General features: G+C 43.6%; 1 protein-coding gene across 1 annotated transcript in view; it reads right to left on the reverse strand.

Annotated features, from left to right (window-relative positions):
* PRKCI (protein kinase C iota) overlaps nt 1-19,030 on the reverse strand; it is a 199,604-nt gene extending 180,574 nt beyond the window's left edge. Inside the window, exon 1 of the mRNA XM_086944294.1 lies at nt 18,485-19,030. Within this exon, the coding sequence (XP_086800420.1) occupies nt 18,485-18,564 (80 nt within the window). The 5' untranslated portion in view covers nt 18,565-19,030. The remainder of the gene's footprint in view (nt 1-18,484) is intronic.
* Nucleotides 19,031-19,513: the final 483 nt, after the last annotated feature.

Raw genomic sequence — 19,513 nt, forward strand, 5'->3', positions numbered from 1 at the left:
AACTGCATACTATATGAAACTTTGGAGATTTTTTTCATTTTGCAATTTAGCATACATTTTAGCTTGCTGGAGACTGTATTTTAAGCAGAATGTCTCGCGAAGAGAGATGTTTTTTGCTCCAATGGTATCCTGTGTAACTTTTTTTACTTTAGATATTCGCGTGCCTTTCTTTTTTATTTGAGATCTTCCTTTGCATGAAAAACGTCACTCAAGATACCAGCAAACAACATTTTGCTCTAAAGGTGTATCTGCGAGATTACCATAAAATGTAATAGAAAAAAAAAAGAACACTCCGTTTCGCTCATGTCTATAAATGCAAACCAGACTGTGTGCAGAGGCTGGTGAATACCGAGCATCTTACTGGAAGAAAGAAACAACACGTCTTGTAGTTGGTTTTGGAAGTCCGGGGAGCGCAAGGACAGCAGGCCGTGTTTCTTTTGGATGGAGCGTCCTGTGGCGACTGCCAAGACGGTGGGGAAGGTAGTGTGTGAACATGCACGGGACGGACGCTGCTGTCGACGGACCTGGCTGTTGACTGTCCTGTACCGACGCCAGCCACAGTAGGGAGCCAAGTAATTGTAGAGGGGAGGAGAGTAGGAGGAGGAGAGTAGGAGGAGAGTAGGAGGAGGAGGGGGGGGGAAGGAGAGTAGGGGAGGCACAGCCGCTAGCCGTGCAACCAAGAAGTGAGGGGGCGTAGCTGGTGAAAAACGTCACTCAAGATACCAGCAAACAACATTTTGCTCTAAAGGTGTATCTGCGAGATTACCATAAAATGTAATAGAAAAAAAAGAACACTCCGTTTCGCTCATGTCTATAAATGCAAACCAGACTGTGTGCAGAGGCTGGTGAATACCGAGCATCTTACTGGAAGAAAGAAACAACACGTCTTGTAGTTGGTTTTGGAAGTCCGGGGAGCGCAAGGACAGCAGGCCGTGTTTCTTTTGGATGGAGCGTCCTGTGGCGACTGCCAAGACGGTGGGGAAGGTAGTGTGTGAACATGCACGGGACGGATGCTGCTGTCGACGGACCTGGCTGTTGACTGTCCTGTACCGACGCCAGCCACAGTAGGGCGCCAAGTAATTGTAGAGGGGAGGAGAGTAGGAGGAGGAGAGTAGGAGGAGAGTAGGAGGAGGAGGGGGGAGGAGAGTAGGGGAGGCACGGCCGCTAGCCGTGCAACCAAGAAGTGAGGGGGCGGAGCTGGGGGAGGCTGTGAGAGAGAGAGTGGGCAAGGCAGGCGGCTGGGGGCATGTGCACGCGCTTTTAAGCTCAATGCGCATGCGCATTGAGCTTAAATTTCACGGGCACTGCAAGGAATCGCCACGATTCCTTGCAAGTTGGTTAAAGAGTGTTTAAGCCCCCATAGTCTCGCAAGCTCGATGCGCATGTGCATTGACAGGCGAGACCTAAAAAGGGAGACACAACACTAGACATCAAGATTTTTGCAGACTATGCAGACCAGGTAATAAACTGCACCACAGTAAGACTTCTTGGAACAGAGAAAATGACAGGTCATAGTGTGGCAACAAATGTTGATAGGGAAAACTGGTGATGTAAAATATAAGCGCATACATCCGTAAGACCCAAATCCAACACAAAAAAAAAAAAAACGGGCGACCCTTAAGGTTGAAGTGACTTACTGGGGAAATCTCACTGCTGGGAAGGAAGGCAATATTCATGAGAATAATTCTACTCCGATTCCAATATCCACTGTCCAATTCACCCGCCAAAAAATTCAGGTAAGGCTTTAGCAGTTGAAGTCCTGCAACTGAGGTGGGGTAAGAAGGCTTTTGGGTACCCACTGAGAAGTGGTCTCCATTGGTTTGCGAGACAGTTTTCAGACATACAAATTATTGGATGTCTTTAAACCCCCCGAGTACATTTTGAAGACGTCTGCATGTTTTATAAAGTTTGAAGTAAAAAAATCTCTTAAAGAGTGCCTCAACAAAATCAAGTAGTGTCATTTCCTAAAAGAAACATGTGTCTTACACCACTCAGTCAGGGCCAGGGTCGTCCGCAGCATCCATGCAATTTTTTGAATAGTGGCCTGCATGAAATTAGTCTAAAAGATCAACTTAAGTGGTCTGTATTTATTGTTATCCAAAAAGTGTAGTTCAGCTATCATAAACGAACAATGCAGTGGGAAGCTATGCCTTCAGAAAAGGTAATAATGGAGTAATCAGGGAACAAACTATGCTTCGATACCCCGATACGGTATTGAGTTGTGCATGAACAGAACAAATAAAAAAACTGACGAGTGTTTGCGAAACCATCACAGTGGATTTGAAACTTCTAAGGAATCACGCTAGAGTGTCATACAAATGTTGGCAAATGTAGCTATAAAAGTGGTCAGTCACAAAGTTTTTGGGAATGATCAGATGGAGGCTGCAAGTAGTCTAGACTGACCTTTTGTGAAATTAAATTAAAAAAAACCCCATGGGCTATTCGATCATAGAAAATAATTTGCAGCCAGTAAACCCTTTCGGCTTTAAAAAAAAAAAAAAACTGCACTCAACACTGGTGTTTCTCATGGAAAGTTTGCCCTCCTCTGGACAGGGTGTCAAGGCAAATAGGTAGTTTGCCAAAACTTCTGGAATATTGATAATTTTAAGTGAAGGTGCAAACTTGGGATGTAACAGCAAAATAATTAATGAACAGATTGAGTAATTCATTAGTTGTGGAAGTTTACAACTATTTTGTGAACGCACAACCAATGAAAAAAGAAGATGATGGCAAGTCTTTATCTGTAAAAGGAACCGGTTTTGGTTTTGCCCTGGAAATACAATTTTGTTAAGGCGAACCTAAGATTCAGGAGAAAAAAGGTTTATATTATACGGAAACACAAGATTATAGTTCACAGAGTGTAACCTGTTGCGCGATTAAAAAAACTGAGGATATCCTATAGAGCATTTTACACATTATACAAGTAACTATACCCACAGAATAACACAAATTGAAGTTGATTAATATTGATAACTTATTCATCTTGATAGCACAATCTGATATCGGAAAACATCAAAAGTGTGAATTCTGCAAAGATATGCACACAGTAAAGTTCCTCTTAACTTCCATTCCCTTTCAGTCACAGCACTTTCTGACATTGTATACCCATATTTGAATGTATCCAAGCAATTTAACTAGAAATGTGGCTTGAAACGAATACCAATTAAAAGCCTTCTACCGCTCAGTCTTTCCAACCTCACATTTATCACAATTGAGTGCTACAAGGGTGAAAAACACCCACTTCTGACCTCTCAGAGTTCAACAGTGATATGTTTGTCACAAATGAGTATATTACACCAAAAGATATTCACGTTTCACAATGTACTGATTTTATTTAGCCCCCAGGTAAATATTACTTGATCTCTTTCACTAAAATGCACCAACAACCATTCAGCTCATGATCAAATCTTATGCGGACAGTAGCAATGATATGTGCAAGGAGCCTTCTTGAGCTTCTGGACGTATTCGCCCTTAGCTTGTTAGTTCCATCAGCCCCCACCCATTTAGTAAAATACTGCGAGTTACAAACAGAAGCAATAACAAGCATTGGGACAGCGCTTCTTAAATGTGTTGTGTACTAACGAAACCTCATAGCATAATATCTTGTTGTAATTAATGCAGCACCCCAAATGCAATATATTGTACACAGCTGCAGAGTTCTCAGTGCAACAGCAGTTTACAAAACACCCAATTACACACTAAGACGCTGCACCAAAACCACAACAAGCGAATCACACTGGTCCTTAGACCCATCAAACACTACTCATGCAGATCACATGGCAGACTGACACTTCCACCTAGCTGCCCGATACCCACTTCAGCAACTCATCGGGGTTTGAAGTGATAATGCAGATACAATACAATATCGTATACAACATTGTTGGCTACTTTGAGCCCAATGAAAGAAAGAACAGGGCAAAGAGGTAAGAGAGGCAGCAAAGGGGCAAAAAGTGAGACCTGATACTTCTTTTGCCCTTTATTCCCCCCTTTTTCAGTTCACTACCCTCCTGTTTAACTCCACTGCCCCAGTACAGATATGAATGTGGTGGGATAGAGGAATGAAGGGGCATGTACACAGCTGTCTCATGGGGCTCAGAATAATTCATAGTCCATTTGGGCTTCATATACTTGTCGGTGACACGGTTTGAAACCCATGGCACAATATATCCCGGTTAACAATGATTGGTTAATAGCTTCCACAGATCTGTGCGTTAAGCTGCAGCATCACTCATTAAAGTGATTTTACATATTCTGCGTGAATACCTGATCTAAACGGAGTTTTTTGCACTTAACTGGATTCCCCTGCTATGGGAAGAAACAAAATGGTGGCAGGCTGTCCATTAAATTAGAAGAAACGTACAGTCTCACTTTTTCTACAAACAAAGGATGGCAAGCATTTTAAATATATGATGTTAGTGGAAGATGTCAGCCTCCCTTTATTTGGGTGTTGTCATGAAATCTAAAAAGAGATTCATTCACGAGAAAGTCTAAAATGCAATTTATTGCCCCTAGATGGGCTGTAAAACTGTCCCCATAACTGTGTCCAGTACATTTAGGCTAACCCCGAAACACGACATGTGGTCCAGTCAGGTGGTACTGATCCATGCACAGTACATCATAACTAAAGCCCAAATCAAACTGCAATTACTAAACGGTTTCTCAAATTAATAGAGGACTAGTTATATTGCATGTAGTCCACCTGATGAGCTAAACCCTGTTGGGCCCACTAAAAGTTGAGGGTTTAAAGGTTGAAGTGCCTTTAAATCTCAAAGAGTCTTGATCAGTCACGATCAGCGCTAGGACTGGATCTTTTACTTGTGGCGTTACAGTGTCTCCTTCATAAGTCGGTAAGCACTTTTTTTCTTTAATGATCTTCCCTATTCCACCCACGACTTCCCAGCAGGCCCTCTGGTTTTATTAATGTATATATTTAACCCCTTGCGTGCTGATGACGGCCCCCGTCCGTCATGCAGCACGGTGCTCGTGTGCGGATGACGGCTGGGGGCCGTCATAAACCCGCCCACTCTTTAAAAGCGCCGCACAGGCGCAGAATCGCGGCCGCACGCAAGGGGTTAAATTATAGCGTGTCAGCATTAACTATAGCGAATGTGTCTATTTACTTAATAACTGGCAGACTTCGTAATTTTTTTATTTAAATTATAGCGCGTCCGCGTGAACTATAGTGGACACCCTTATTTATTTATTTAGTTAATGGGGCAGGCCGCTTTTGTTTGGGCCGAGCAGGGGGGGTGGGGGCACAACGAGCAGCACTGAGGGGAATGCCAAACACGCAGCACTGCTATTTCCACTCCCCCACTGAAGAAGGAAAAAAAAGCTTTTGCAATGTAATAGGGCTCGCATTCAAGCTATTGGCACTGTGAATGACAATGCCTTGTATTTATGTTTTCAAACAAAAACATAAATAAAAGGCATTGTCATTTACAACGCCAATAGCTCAAACTTGTGTAAATGCATGACCTATTGCATTGCAAATGCTTGTTTTTTTAAGCTGCCGTTCTTCCGCTCACCTCAACTGATAGTCTAACTGCATTCAAAGCCTAGCTACAGATTTAGACTTCTTTCTTGATAGCACCCTGTGTCTCTTTGTATTATCTGTGCAAATTCTATGTTGTTTCAATTGTATAGTGCTCTATGTTTTACAACATGTACGTTCTCTGCTATTTTCCATTGTACAGAGCTCCGTTATCAGAAATGGTCTAGTTTACGCTTTCTAAAACTTCAGAAATACACACAAGATTTTTCTGCTACTAGTTAAACACTGCCTTTGACACAGAGACTAGACTACTTTTCCCCTCCATGCATGCACTTTTGGCTTATTTTTCAAAGACATAATTTTTTGCTTTGTTAGAGATCTTTCACCTGACCGACTCACAATCCTTACTAGAGGCTAATGCAATGCCACCGACCACCCTCAATACAGTACCAAATGTCACCATTGCTACATATACACATCGTTTCCATCATTATTATGCTATTAAGCTCATGGACCTCATTTAGAGAGTGACTGTAGTGTTAGAACAGGCACAAACAATGTGTGCTCATTTTAACAGCAGCAGCTAGTAATTAATTACAAGGCCTGCTAATGAAACGATCACCAGCTACAAGAGGACAGTGCTGAGTGCAAAAACACACCAAAATTGAGCAGAAAACATTTGCAGTAGTGTAACAGCGTGGGTCCGCCGTATGAACTTATTGTTGACAAGGAGACTGTTCCCCAACTCTCACCTACCTCCTCCCTCTCTTTCTGTTCCTTACAGAACACCGAAGCTGAATGGCATGAGCAGGAATTCAATACCTTGGACTGGCCCTTTAATTCTGAGACCACGGATGAGTGGGCGGGGCTACAACCCGACGTAGAGACGTCTTATACCGACAAACGAGAGAATCAGGTGTGCTTGTTCACCCGGGGGAGAGAGTGGAAGACATGAGAAACTAGGAGCGGAAGGACGGTGGAGACGGAGAGAGAGAAGAGAGTGCGAGGAGGAATCTGGAATCGAAGGACGAATTGCGGAGGACGAACGACAGAAGCCAGGAGGCCAACGACCCCACGTGTCGCCCAGCCATACACCCGGGGGAGGTGTATGGCTCAACCAGGTACGACACAGAATCAAGGGTTGGGTTGTACGTAAGGGCAGTTCCAGAATGTAACCTGGGTATCCCCATGTCCCAGTAATACCCTATCCCGAGCACTTACCCTCACACTTACCTGGTTTTGTAAAGTAGTGCACCAATTGGGATTTCCTCACTCCCCTTCCCTGAGATAAGAGCACCGAAGTGAACAGTACCCTTACACCGTGTTCTCTCTTCTTGTTTCACTCCGAGAGTCAAAACGGAAGTGGACGAGGTGTCGCATCCCCGGAGCAGGGAGAGACCTCGTCGAGACGAACTCCCCAAAACCCGGAGGTCCGACAGAAGCCGTTCCCCACGTCGAACATTGCAAGAAAGAAAACTTGTACTGATTCTTTGTTTAAAACAATAAACACCACGACAACTAAGGCCCGTTGGTTGCCTATTCCTCCTGAGCCCATTACAGTGGTGGAGAATGCGGGCACCTTAACCATCTCTGCAGAAAAGATGGAAACCGTTGTTGATCAATTGGTAAAAGGCCAGCAGAAGCGGATAGAGAAATATTGAAAAAAGCGTTAGAAGGAAAGACCGAACAAATATGGGTAGACCCCATGAGCAGGTCAACAACAACCGAAAGACCCATAACTCAGGGTGCCCCCGGAATATCATTACAAAAATACCAAACAGGAGAGGATCCCGATTCTTTTTTGTTAAATTTTGAGAGAGCCGCTAGAGCATGCGGCTGGCCCGTAGCGAAATGGCAGTTTTTTTTAGCTCCTCTGCTCGGGGGCGAAGCTCATGCTGCATACCAAGTAGCCAACCCTACCGGAGATACACCGTATGCAGATATCAGAAGGATCATCCTAGATCATTTGGGGTTAGACGCTGAAGCCTACAGACAGATTTCGGAGAGAAAAGGCACTACTACAGAGAATCCAAAAACATTGTTTGTAAGACTAAAAATGGCCGCTGATAAATGGCTGACCCCCGCAACGAGTAGCAAAGAGGAAATACTCGATCGGATATATTTAGAACAATTCCTCGAGGCCCTCCCCTATGCCTCTCAAAGGTGGCTTCGGCAACATCATAATCTTACTACCACTCAGGCCGTGGAAATGGCATCCTCTTTTGCTAGAGCCCAACCTAAGAATGCTAACTGGGAAACAGAAAAACTCAAACTCACACCCAGACCGGAAAAATAAAATTCTAAAAGGAAAAGAACCTCCCCGACCCCACACATGGAGGACGGAACATGGCGGAACGTCGGGACCGCAATGCTTTGACTGTGGGGCGTGGGGCCACATAGCTCGACTTTGCCCCAAAAGAATAAATACCGAAGAACCAATGGAGGTCGGATACCTCCCAAAAGCGGTTCTCTATTCGGCTGAGATGGGAAACTCTTTTAGAGTAAGGGTGAAAGTTAATGGCTCTAATGTTCATGCTTTATTAGATTCCGGCTGTCGCCAGTCGGTTATACAATCGCAACATGTAAACTCCTCTCAATACATTCCCCGAGGGAAAGTTAACATTAGGTGCGTACATGGGGATGTAAAACCCTATCCCATTGCCAACGTCCCTATAGTACCTATCTCAGGAACGCCCCATTCTATAAAGGTGGGAGTACTATCCTCTCTACCAGAGGATCTCATTATCGGCACCGATAACCCCGGGTTCCTGCGTATGTTTAGAGAGTCAGTAGATAACAAAAACCCTATAAAAAAATCATTCAAACGTCACGCAAATCTAAAAGGGGGGGGGGGGGGGGGGGGGGGGGGGAGTCCTCAGACTGCGTTTGTGCTGCGATTTTCCAAACTTTCAAAACATGCAATAACTCCGACTCGTGGCTCTAGACGAGCAGCAGGATTCGATCTGTACAGTATATACAGATATGAAATTCCATCAAGAGGAAAAGCAATAATAAAGACGGACATTCAGATGGCAGTACCCATAGGCTGCTACGGAAGGATAGCTCCCCGCTCTGGTCTTGCCTCCAAACATTTCATTGATGTAGGAGCTGGGGTGATCGATGAGGATTATAGAGGCAATATAGGAGTACTCCTGTTTAATCTAGGAGAGGAGGCTTTTGTTGTACAGAAAGGTGATCGCATAGCCCAATTAATTTGCGAACAAATTGCCTACCCGTTCCTAGAAGAGGTTGAGCGCCTGGATCATACTGAACGCGGTTCGAAGGGGTTCGGGTCCTCAGACCAAACCAACAGACCCGTGTCAGCCTTGCTATCTCAAGACCCCTGGATACTTGACAGGAGTTTTAGATTTGCAAAAGCGAATGACTCAACGTTGTTCAATGCCTGGGAACAGGCACAACACGCACCTGATAACAATGATCATTATCCCAGATTTCTTGTACAAGGCGACCTACTCTACAGAGTAGGTAAACTACACGATTCGCCACAACTTCTGGTACCTGTATCGTTTCGTGACCAAGTACTTTTCTTTGCAAACAGCCATCTCATTGCTGGTCATGCGGGTGCAGAGAAAACTACCCAAAGTATTATCAAACATTTCTTCTGGCCAGGAATATATAAAGATACTTCGGAGTACTGTAGAAAATGCGAAATTTGTCCAAAAAAACCACATAAAAAACGAACATGACTAAACCACCTTCAGTGCCGCTGCAGCAGTTGCCCATTATTGGCAAACCGTTCGAGAGGGTCGGCATGGATCTTATTGGGCCACTACCAAGAACAAGAAAAGGGTTCCAACATGTTTTGGTAGTGGTCGACTACGCCACTAGATTTCCGGAGGCATTCCCCCTCACATCAGCTAATTCTAAACAGGTAGGGGAGAAGATGGTGGAATTGTTCAGTAGGGTGGGATTCCCTAAAGAAATATTAAACGATCAGGGCACTCCATTTGTATCGAAATAATGAAAGACATTTGTAAAACACTGAATATTCACCAGATCCGTACTTCCGTCTATCACCCTCAAACGGACGGTCTGGTGGAACGTTACAACAGGACATTGAAAACAACTCTCAGAAGAATGATGGAGGTCAGTGGAGAGGACTGGGACAAAATGCTTCCACTGGCACTGTATGCTATTAGAGCACTAAAGCAAAGCAGTTTAGGCATTTCACCTTTTGAATTGTTGTACGGGAGACAGCCACACTCCCTTCTGGAAATGACTAAGGACACGTGGGAGAATGAGCTCCCTGAGGAAATAGCTACAACTCTTGACTACGCCAAAAATCTCCGGTCCAAAATTGGTTAATTGAGGGACCTGGCGTATACACACCTAGAAGCGAGTCAAAATCGTCATAAAGTGGCTTATAATAGGGGGGAAAAAAATGGAGATACCTACAGGTCGATGAATGGGCTTTGGTTCTGTTGCCTTCGTCCACGCAGAAATTTAAAGCGGAATGGATGGGCCCATATAAAGTTTTGGCAAAAGTGGGAAGCACCAGCTATACTCTACAGATTGCTAATAATAAACAGCAGACCTATCACATCAATATCCTGAAAAAATGGTTGGGCCCTATACCGTCCGACGTACATCTAACGGACCCGCAATCTCCTGCCTCTTCAACCAGGGAACAACTCCTTATTAATGACAAATTAACTTCGCTACAGTTGCAAGATCTTCAGAAGACGTTGAAGAGCTATGATAAAAAAAAATTCAAATATACCGGGCAGGACGTCTATGGCTGAGCACTGTATAGTGACCCCCCCTGACAAAAAAGTAAGGATTCATCCATATAGGGTCCCTGAATCACGGCGGTCAGCCATCAATAATGAAGTTCAGGAAAAGCTTAATCTAGGGGTGATTCAGCCTTCGTGCAGTGACTGGTCTAGCCCCATAGTTATGGTTCCTAAACCTGATGGCCGCCGCCGTTTCTGCATGGACTTCAGGGCTCTTAATGAAATTTCTCTTTTTGACGCTTACCCTATTCCCAGGGTTGACGAACAGATTGAAAAATTGGGAGATTCAAAATTCATTACCACCCTTGATTTAACTAAAGGGTATTGGCAGGTTCCGCTCAGGCCCGAGGACCGCAAAAAGACTGCTTTTTCTACTGCGGAGGGACACTTCGAGTTTACTGTTCTGCCCTTTGGCCTGCCCGGGGCACCTGCTACCTTCCAGCGCCTGATGAACAATGTTTTGGCTGGTTTATCTGATTTTACGTCCGCCTATCTCGACGACATTGTCGTTTACAGCCCTGACTGGTCTACACATGTGGCACACTTGAATGCTGTCTTTTCGGCACTTGAATCGGCTGGTCTAACTATAAACGCTAAGAAGTCAAAGATTGCCTTTCATAAAGTGAAGTACTTGGGCTACATTCTGGGACACGGACTCATCGAGCCCCAGATTGAGAACGTTAGGGCTATCGCTGATACCCAATTTCCCACCACCCGGAGAGAGATGCGTGCGTTTTTGGGGTTGGTCGGGTACTATAGACGGTTTATACCTCAGTTTGCTCACCCGGCAGCCCCCCTAACTGACTCGCTGAAATCCGTGGGGAAGTCCTCTACGCCGGTCAAAACAACAGGGAGTATGCTTGAGGCGTTCCGTAAGTTGAAATCTGTCATCACATCAGCCCCGGTCCTTTCTTCCCCCGACTTCTCCCGTTCTTTTTCATTGCATATGGACGCTTCCGACTATGGCATAGGGGCTGTACTGTCTCAAACTGACCTTGATGGACATGACCACCCTATCATATATGTCAGTCGGAAACTGTTCCCTCGGGAACTCAAGTACGCAACTGTGGAGAAGGAATGCCTAGCAATTAAGTGGGCTATTGAAAAACTATCGGACTATCTTGAGGGGCGACACTGACTTATACACTGACCATGCTCCCCTCCTATGGATGGCACGCAACAGATCCAACAATGCAAGAGTGTTACGGTGGTTCCTGACTTTGCAACCCTATACATTTACTGTTCATCACCGGAAGGGTTCAGAAAATGTGGGAGCCGATTTTTTGTCCCATCACCCACTCACCGATCGTGAGTGTTCTGTGGGGGAGGTGGGGGAGGTGTGTAACGGTGTGGGTCCGCCGTATGAACTTATTGTTGACAAGGAGACTGTTCCCCAACTCTCACCCACCTCCTCCCCTCCCCCTCTTTCTGTTCCTTACAGAACACCGAAGCTGAATGGCATGAGCAGGAATTCAATAACTTGGACTGGCCCTTTAATTCTGAGACCACTGATGAGTGGGCGGGGCTACAACCCGACGTAGAGACGTCTTATACCGACAAACGAGAGAATCAGGTGTGCTTGTTCACCCGGGGGGAGAGAGTGGAAGACAGGAGAAACGAGGAGCGGAAGGACGGTGGAGACGGAGAGAGACGAGAGTGCGAGGAGGAATCTTGAATCGAAGGACGAATTGCGGAGGACTAACGACAGAAGCCAGGAGGCCAACAACCCCACGCGTCGCCCAGCCATACACCCGGGGGAGGTGTATGGCTCAACCAGGTACGACACAGGATCAAGGGTTGGGTTGTACGTAAGGGCAGTTCCAGCGTGTAACCTGGGTATCCCCATGTCCCGGTAATACCCTATCCCGAGCACTTACCCTCACACTTACCCGGTTTTGTAAAGTAGTGCACCAATTGGGATTTCCTCACTCCCCTTCCCTGAGATAAGAGCACCGAAGTGAACAGTACCCTTACACCGTGTTCTCTCTCCTTGTTTCACTCCGAGAGTCAAAACGGAAGTGGACGAGGGGTCGCATCGCCGGAGCAGGGAGAGACCTCGTCGAGACGAACTCCCCAAAACCCGGAGGTCCGACAGAAGCCGTTCCCCACGTCGAACATTGACAAGAAAGAAAACTTGTACTGATTCTTTGTTTAAAACAATAAACACCACGACAACTAAGACCCGTTGGTTGCCTATTCCTTCTGAGCCCATTACAAGTAGTTAATGCCTCAATGTATACCCCTATACTGGATGCAAAAACTTAGGATCAACTCAACATAAGAAAATGCACGTGGAAGCCTTTGTTCTCACCTAGTTCTGAAATCAGAAGCAACTAAATAATTTAACCACAAATCAGTGGTTAAAATAGTTGGTTGCTTTTGACATCTACTGATGCTAAGATCTGCATCAGTTTTTCTGACTCATGGCGGTTTCAAATATCCATATGCCACCTGACTGCCAAGAATTGTAAAGATTTCTTGGTTACTGTGTCTGCTGCATCCCCCCCCCCTCTTCCCCAACGTGTTTTGGTGTCCTATCATGTGTCTTCTAGTAGTGCTTCCAACTTCATCTCCATCTCTAGAAGAATTTTTATGTGCGCTCTAATTCAAAAACCCCTAGAGTAATATTTGAATATGGTCAATTTATTTTTAATATTTTTAAAACCTTACTTTCTTCTTTAGAAGAAAAGCAATCATGGTAGACAAAAACAATACGAACAGATATTGCCAAGTCAATACAGATTCCTGTCTGCCACAACTAGGTTTTAATAATTTGTAACTTGGAAAGATGTGGCAAATCGGAGAAAGGGAATTCTTTAAGCTTTCTGATATAATTAGCTAAATATTGCTTTTATAAATTAGATGTGAAGTAGCATATATTCACAAATGGAATTCAAACCTGCTGTGCATTGGATGTCTAACAAGATGGCAGCTTTGTTCAAAAGGCTACTTCATGCCCGAATGTACTCACCAGCTTTTCTCGCTTCTAGGCAGCAGTTAGAATGTGGGTTCTTGTGGGCCTACAGGAGGTGTACGAGTGACAGCTCACCTCGAAGATGGCATATGCTGCAGCAGTTGATTTTACAGCAGAAGAGGCAGCATTTCTGAGGGCGGTGAGCTCTGTCCACACCTTTGGCAAAAGGCGACCTGCTCTTCACCTTGCCCAGAGTGCATTCAGGAGAGGTGGCCTCACTTCAACCGCATAAGGCACGAGAGGGGAGTTACATTAGACCATAGAGGAGGCCAAGCAACTGAACACATTTCTCTTAATAAAGCTGTACGCGACACTTCTCAAGAAACAACTGCAAGTGCAGAAATCTCATTAAAATTTTATGAGCAGCTCCACCTTGAAACTTACCAAGAGAATCTCTAATTTCCATGCCAATGTCTTCCTCAGGTCGATGAATCTTTGTCACCATATTAGAATAGAGCACAATCCAAATACATTTTTAAATCAATGAACTTGCATAGTTATAATGTCCAGTCAACGATGAGAGGTTTGGTGATGTTTTAAACGTTTCTCATTAAGAGATTAGTATTTAGTTTTCTCTTTTTATTCAGGTTAGTCAGATAAATCAGTTTATAGAAATAGAGAAAAATTGGCGAGAATGAGCAAGCAAATAACAGCATGTCCATAAGGAAATTGGTCCCCATCTTAATCTAAAGGACCTTACCTATCCTAGCAAGAACCCATAAAGAATTCATTTGGAAGAGAGCAAGAAAATTTGAAACAACAGGCTAATAACTATGAAAAGTTGAACTCCCCATAAAGAGTAGTTTTGGAAACTCAGCTGAGTTCCCTAACAGCTAACTGTTAAAACAAGTAGAAGGAAATAATCACAGCAGTAGCTATGAACAGCATAGAGCAAATCACCTAAAAGGTATCATGAAAACAGAAAATAACTGCTCGCAAATAACTGCTCGCAGTAGCTTACAGCAATTCAGGCAAGAATAGCACAGTCAAGAGCTAAAGGGAATGACAGGGGAGATGGACTTAGAATTCAATAACTCTCCAACTAGGAACACGTACTATATAGAAAAGCACAAAACATGTTGCAAACTCAGAATGTTGGATCATCTCTAGCCAATAGGAGAGGATCTTCAGATGGTCCGAAGTCTTCTCTCTCAATTCCCACGGTAAACGCAAAAGTCCACGTTATTTGGATGTGCTACAGCATATTGCAAAAAGAAACATCTAGAAAGGTTTGCATGAGAACCTTTGCAAGCCTATTCTGTTAGCTGTTCAGTGCCCCATTGTGTAACAATGGGTTGAGCTATGAAATAAAACATTAATATCAAGCAGGTCCTGGTTATATCAAGAAACTCAAGTCTTTTACAAGCATTTTCTTTCTTCAATACACTTGTTCTTTATAAGCATGTGGCAGAGGAAACTATCTAAAATACGGCGAAGTCATATGGTGTGAGAAAGGAAAGAAATACATCTTGCAGCAAATAGTACATTTCATGAAGATGTCAAGTTCTGCAGTTTAATTATAAAGCAAAATCAGCATTTACAAAAAGGCATTTATTTCACTTAAGGGGAAGAATAAAGAAAAATATTGAGGCAGTCAAAGAACAATAGAAATGGGAGCTTTCTGTAGAAATAAGCAGCATTTTTTTTTCTTTTTTGCACGTTAATTACAAATAAGCAGAGTTTATGGCTCAATGGCAGCCACGACACCACTATCCATGAAGACACAAGGATCATGATCGGTGAGAGTTTCCATCCAAGAAAAAACACACATACAATTAAAACAGAAGGGCTTCAACTCATTCAGCTAGGGCTATTACACCATCTAAAATTGAAATCCTTTCGGATATCTCAGAGAACAGCAAAAAATGCTTCAGAATCTGAAGCAAAGCAAGGCAAATAATAAACAAAATTCTGCACTAGCTGCATTCCTTGTTCGGACATTTGAAAGAGACCTACATATTGCACCCCTAGAACGTCTGCAAGGTATCAAGTGTCAGACGAAACTACACTAGACTTTGATGAAAAAGATCAAGCTACTGGAAAACAAAATGAAAAGCTTAGAAACTTCCAAGAGAAATTATGCATGGATGGCAGTGCAATGGGCATTTAGGTAGAGGATCTAAACTTGACCAGTTTTAAAAGAAAACGGCTAATCCAATGTCGTCCTTCACATCTGCAAGACAATTTAGTAAAGGTCAGCAAATGGTTCAAACTTATTAAAAGGAAATGGCTATGGCCGATAATTAGCAAATGGGTCTTACAAGGATGTTCACTTGGAAATTGTGGAAAACAGGGATAAGACACTTTCAACAGCAAGAGGAAAGGCTTGAATGCATATTCAGAGAACACAATTCATTTTGTTCACGAACAAAAATCTGAAAAGTAAACGGAGCAGCAAAAACTTTGAGCCAACAAGGTGAGGATTCTGCTGGAAAATGGAAGGGGGGTGTGGTTGTTCATAGCTAATCTGAAGACCAATCAAAAGGAACAAGCCATATTATTTCAGAAGCAAAGATCTGATAAGCCCTTACTGAAGTTGTGCACAGACCTGGAGAGGAAACACCGGTCAACATGTGGGAGGGGGTGGTAAGAGGACTTAACAGAAGAACATAGCAGCTTCACCTAACCATTTAGACAATGTGAAGGAGCGTTGTGGGTGAGAAATAGTTTTGGACATGTCTGGGATGGTTTGAAAATCTCACTGAGGCAGCAAAAGGACATAATACCATATGTAAAAGGTAAAGTAATTCTGTTGATGCAACATAATATGTTGATGTAAATATGAAAAATAGAAGAATGGGTTGGCATTTCCGGGATCCAAACTATGATTAAAGTTTAACTCACAGAGCAAAAAGGGGAGGGGTGAGTCGGTATATTTTCGAAAGGCATATACTTTGAAAATCCCTTGCCTTCATTCGCTGTACGTGACAAAGCTATTCTGACTATGGTACACATTTCGGATTGTATTGAAAATATATCTAATATACATAGTTACAAAAGAAAGATAATTTTTTATTAACGCTGATATGATACAAATATTTAATCTACAGTACTGCTTAAAATCACATTAAAAATATTTCTGAGTTTCTGAGTGTTTCACTTCCTTCTTGTGAACTGATATCCAAAATTCTCAAAGTATAAAAAATTATAAATATGTGTCTGAGGCCACGTACAAAAGGAGAGGGCTGTGTGGGTAATCGTCACTTGAACTGCACTTCTATTAATTGTTGAATGGCACGCATGGTACTTTTCCAGGAAAAGTCTTTGAAAGTAACACATAATTAACGTACAATAGAAGGTGGTTAGTGTTAAAAAACAAAAACAAGTTTAAAATAACTTGGAGTCAAATTAACAGCTTCTATGGTATTAATCAAACTAGGGTTAATAGCAATAATCCCTGGGTCGCAACCCAAGTCGATTTTGGTGGGTTAAGTCATAGCAAAATATAAAGATGCCTTTAAATTCAGTGTCTATCTTTTCACATTTGAAGTACTAACATGGGGAGTGGTGTTTTCTTTAAGTGACTGCAAAGTGAGAGGAATTTTTAAAGTGAATTATATGACAATCTTTTTGGCGTACAGGGAGTGCGAAAGTAAAAGTTGTAGAACTTGGTGGTTCATATTGCAACACACAACAAAAGTAAATACCTGTAAAACGAACAGTATTCATTCAGTGGGCCCGAAAGCAAAAATTAAGCACTGTTTTTGGAATTATCAAGTGTGCTGGAAACAGAGATGTAAATAGATCAAAACACTTTACTTGGTGAGACACAGAAATCCGATATATACTTATTATCATTAGAATGCTATATAGGTTTAACAATTTAAAAAAAAGCATGTCTGGGCAAATTTTGAGGTCATTTCATTGGAAAATGTGGGGTTAGTAAATACCAATGCACTACCACATGATGCTTTAGTTTCATTATAAAAATCGCTCCGCCGCAAGTCCAATAAAGATAGTTGGGTCGTGAAACCATATCTTTCTAAAAGTTGGATCGTGATTCTAAAAAAAAATTAGGGAGCACTGCACTAGAAGCAGACAGGTCTATATATCCCTTGATAACATTAATCACATTTTCATAATCGTTCGCTATCACAAGAATTCTTTCTGAATCGAAACGTGTTTGCATGCAATAAGTTTGTGTATTAATGTGCATTATTTGTGAATTAGTATAGTTAAAAGAAAAAACAAACATAACATTAAAAATCCTGTGTGCTCTTTAAAGTTAGACACCAAAAACCGAATGGGAGTGTTATGTTAGGCTTTCCAAGTTCAATTGCATATTAGCTTTTTGCAGGGAGAAAAATACTTTATGTTCACTGTCATTCATCGGTCAATGCATTGCACAAGACACAACAGGGAAACCTGGCGCAAAGAGCTGATAAAGTTCCTATTGTGTACCGTTCCATAATCCCTCCTCTCTTCGCCCTTCAGACAAAATACACCATTTGACAGGTTACTGAAAGGAGGTCTTGGTGGGAAACATAAGCCAATTACGTAAGAAGTGGGTTGTTCTGGGTGCAATCCTAACTGAAACATAAAATCTTAATCCGTCTGCCAACCAGGAAAAGCAGTTCCGTTTGTGCGAGTATTGCTATCAATCCTGAACACAATAGGTGCAAGAGGGCCCGTACTTTCATTTCAGAGCACTGCGCTTTGGACAGAGGGCAGGCCTGGAAACCAACACCTTATGACTCAATCCAGAGGAGGAGGAGAGGATACCTCAGACCAGGGGTCTGAAAACATAAGATCCTACAAAGGACCCACTAGTCTGGGTTCACCCTTGCCCTGGTAGGAAAACACAGCCAGCATGCGATCCTACACGCAGAACCCAAAACAGCACAATTTACAAACTACAAACATTGGCATTGAATGTAAAGCATATTTAAAGATATATGAGGACAAAAAATGTATTTTAAAAAAGCATTGGCCAATCCTACGAGTCGAAATGCACATGACATCTCTTATGACCAAGTAAATTCCAGCAGCAAAAGTCCCATAAACTAACATACCATAAACACAGCGCCTCAACACACACGTAGCGTTTCAAGGCACTGCTGCCCCTCTCTAATCACATGCTGATGGATGTACCCCGTTCTAAGAATAATTCACACTTCTTTCGCAAAGTTTCAACCTCAGACCCTGCTCTCAGTCACCCTAGTGGCCCCCTCCAACTCATGCGCCGAAATGCTCCTTCCTGGAGTGCCTGCCCTCGTTCTTCCCTCCACCCTACCTGTTCGGCGGCCCTCTCCGTGCCCTTACCCTTTGTAGTAGGCTTTCACTCGTATCTGGTGCGCGTTCTCCCGGGGGTGCGCCATGGTACCGTCTCGCTGTGTGGGCATCTCCGGGGCTGCGGCTCACCTTCCTCGGCCGCCCAGGGAGTCAACGCTCCCACGTCCTCCTGCCGCAGTAACGCCGCCGCCAGCCCTGCTGCTGAACCGGCGGGTCGTACCAAGCAGCGAGGGCCGGGGAGAACCTGGATCAAACCAACCTCTCTGCTGGAGGGAGGACTGCCTTGGGAAAGAACAGGAGCCAACCAACTGCTGTTTAGGAAGGGGAAGCAGGAAGTGAACGCTAAACACAAGCAAATGCGACCGTGGGGCTCTGAAACCTAAAGAAACAGCACAGAAGGGTAGCGTAACCAGGTGTGTTTCAGTGACTGTGCTGAAAAGATAAGGGTAGTGAAATATAGGCGTTATAACACCCCACACCGCGAGTTATTGTGGTATCAGCCCACGTACGTCCCACAACATTCCTCGTTGGCACAGTGCGTTGAGAGGTGAGCTGCGCATGCGCACCGACAGATGCATATGTTGTAGTTTCTTAACGAGAAAAGTGTACCTGGTTCAAATAGGAAGTTACTAAGAGAACACAGAAATTATGATTTATAATTGTAAAGTTCTCACACAGCAGTGGTTGAAGTAAAAGCCTTTATTCAATTATATGGCAACACAGCAATAGGTCTGGGGAAACGAGGGAGGAGATGCGTCCGGTCGTGAGAGTCATCAGCTGGCGTCTGTCAACATTCCAGAATGCTCAGCTGATGACAGGGGGGAAGTTGAAGTTGAGATCATTTGTAAAGCGCTCGCCCACCAAACGGTTTCTTGGCGCTATGGGTTGACAAAACGGGGGGGGGGGGGGGGAGCACCGACCAGGGAGTTATTACACTGGGTAGGCTTGAGTGAAGAGATATGTTTTTAGAGTTTTACGAAAGTCCGAGTAAACTGTCATGGCCCTAATAAAAGGAGAAAGGGTGTTCCAGAAGCGACGAGGGGAAGAGGGTATGGGGTG

This window comes from Lissotriton vulgaris, chromosome 11 (assembly GCF_964263255.1).
Source record: "Lissotriton vulgaris chromosome 11, aLisVul1.2, whole genome shotgun sequence".
In the NCBI taxonomy this organism is placed as follows: Eukaryota; Metazoa; Chordata; class Amphibia; order Caudata; family Salamandridae; genus Lissotriton; species Lissotriton vulgaris.